Source organism: Etheostoma spectabile, chromosome 18 (assembly GCF_008692095.1).
Source record: "Etheostoma spectabile isolate EspeVRDwgs_2016 chromosome 18, UIUC_Espe_1.0, whole genome shotgun sequence".
Lineage (NCBI taxonomy): Eukaryota > Metazoa > Chordata > Actinopteri > Perciformes > Percidae > Etheostoma > Etheostoma spectabile.
Genome location: NC_045750.1, coordinates 11,025,072 through 11,027,550, shown reverse-complemented (window position 1 = coordinate 11,027,550; position 2,479 = coordinate 11,025,072). Strand labels below are relative to the sequence as shown.

General features: G+C 38.8%; 1 protein-coding gene across 9 annotated transcripts in view; it reads right to left on the bottom strand.

Annotated features, from left to right (window-relative positions):
• The window catches only part of utrn (utrophin), a 185,434-nt gene that overhangs the window by 157,711 nt on the left and 25,244 nt on the right, over positions 1 to 2,479 (bottom strand). For all 9 annotated transcript variants that reach the window (XR_004336060.1, XM_032542253.1, XM_032542250.1 and 6 more), the window contains 2 exons: positions 1,066 to 1,158; positions 344 to 516 (listed from right to left, as the gene is read on the bottom strand). Coding sequence is in view for 8 of the 9 variants with exons in the window: in XM_032542253.1 (XP_032398144.1) it covers positions 344 to 516; positions 1,066 to 1,158 (266 nt within the window). In the remaining variant the exon portion in view is untranslated. The remainder of the gene's footprint in view (positions 1 to 343; positions 517 to 1,065; positions 1,159 to 2,479) is intronic.

Below are 2,479 nucleotides of genomic sequence, written 5' to 3'. Positions count from 1 at the left end.
GACCATACATCATGCCAGTCAAGATCGATACTCAGTCCTGGGTGAGTCCTTGGTTTCTTGAAAGCATTTGAAGGTCATATGTCAAATATGTAATGTGAAATAAATCATCCCACAGCAACAAATATCACAACACGGCACATAAAAAGAGTATGGAAAATGCTGTCTCATAAAATTGGTAAGCAAGAAGTTAATAAAATTCAGACTAAATGTATCAAAACACAAAAACATGAATGTAGAGAGAGAATCAGCTTATCAGTTTCATCCGATCGCTAAAGTGAAATGTTTGTTACCATGACCACATTTTGTGCTCCAGCCACCCCCAGAATCTACAATCTCTCCTCACCTGAAGTGGTGTAGGATGCCGTTGACAGCCAGGCCGTCAGCCCAGCTGGTGGTGAAGTTCAGCACATTGACTTCTGGGTATGAGCGGGTGCACTGGCGTACCCAACTCAATAAGATCTTCTCACTGTTGGTCTGCTGCAGGTTGGACATGATATCCTTCATGATGTCTTTCACCTAAACAATCATGGAAAAACGCACATTAATATGGGTGAATTGACATAAGTAAAAACGTGCAAATTTACACATTTTGAGATTTCTGTTTTGATGGAAAGTGAAAATTGTTCTAATGCTCCTCTTCTAATCAGGGGGCTCATGGCAGATTAGAGCATCATGCCCACTGTGACTGGCACAGATTTTTTAAAATATGTAAGAAATGACATGAGGATGATAATGTCAGAATGTCGAGCAAGGATGAAGGACAACAACAAACAGGAGTGACATTAATAGTAAATAAATTATAATTACAAATGAAAAACTAATATTGAAAGGGTGACAGTGCCTAAACCCTGTAAGGTTTAAATGTAAGAGCAGTAGATAAGCATGTTGACATGCATGCTCGCATTTGTGTGCACATCGATACTGATTTTTCATCATCTGTATTTTTAATCCATCTGGGGATTCTGAGGTCACAGTCAGAGCAAACATTAATGAGTCTTTGTGTGTATATGCAGTGTGTGGGTGGAAAGAAAGGAACAGCATAGGTGTCTCTATACGTGTGCTCACCTGCCAGTGAAGGATAATACTCCAGATGAGGCCCAAAGTCAGTTTATGGTTCCCATCCACAATATCTGTCCCTCCTATGTTTACTAGATCAACCTGCAAGAAATAAGGATGACAACGAAAAGGACTCATTTAAATAAATAATTAATAATACAAGTTGTGAATTTATTGTTAAGTAGAAATTATTCCTGTTTTGAGCAGATAAGTTGGAAAGCCAACTCAGTTGTACACAATATAACACTTCTCAGGGAAAATCTATTTTTGTTTGCTGCAATTAAACATCTTTTCAAAATGAAGCTTATAACAGCACTTACAACCCCTTAAAGTAACACACTTTTAACATCTGACATTAGCATTCTTCAAGTAGTGGAGTAATGGCTGCACATCTTAATGAGTGTCCACACTGTTACAGCTGAAAACTTCTGAAGCATACATTTTCAACACACAGTGGATTATACTACCCTAATTAAACCCTTCCAATGCTACTTATAAAGTGTATCTGCAGCCTTGCCAGACACTTATGACACATTATGAGGTGAGGCCAAGTGCAGACTGATTACATAAAAATATTTTGGAAAGGATCAAGGCACAGAGTGGAACATGAGGTCAAGTGGCTGGTCAAAAAAGTGACCTCTCTGTCTACAGGAGAGCTGACCTTTCTCTAGTTCCAGGGAATAAATGATACTGCAATAACACTGTCATTCTAGTAGATCTTTAGATGCAACTTTATTAGACTCTTGTTCAATTTTCCCAGTAAAGTCACGTTTTTCCACAGCTAGAACATGACATCAAAGTGAGGCACATTTGAATGATACATATTTTTAATATACTTTAACATCCAGTATTATTTTGATATCCATGTAGTTTCAAAAACTTCTTAAAAAGATGTCTTTTACTCCAGGCAGCAGCTTTTAAGGGTGATTTATGGTCCTACGGAGACTCCACGCAGAGTTTATACTTGTGCGTTGGTGTCTGCGTCGATCTCTTTGAGAGAATAGCAGAGCTGGCATGTGTGTGTGCATGGGGAGTGATGTGGATTAGCTTCAGAGCTAGTACTGACTTTCAAAGCATTGTGGGAGAAACAAAGTGTCTCCGCTGTGCGTTGAAAAATCTGTAGCAGGTAAAATTAACCCTCTCCTTGACTTTGTGTTGTTTATGGAGGAGAACTAGGAAATGAGTAGGGGGAAAAGCAACTCTACCAAGCCATGACCGAGCGATTTTTAGAGAGCTGCACATCATGCTATGGCGTAAGGTCCATGTCTCCACGTACAGTGGGACTCGAAAGTTTGGGCACCCCAGGTAAAAATTTGTATTAATGTGAATAAAGAAGTCAAGAAAAGATGGGAAAATCTCCAAAAGGCATCAAATGACAGATTAGACATTTGCGTAATATGTCACAAAAAGTTAGATTTTATTT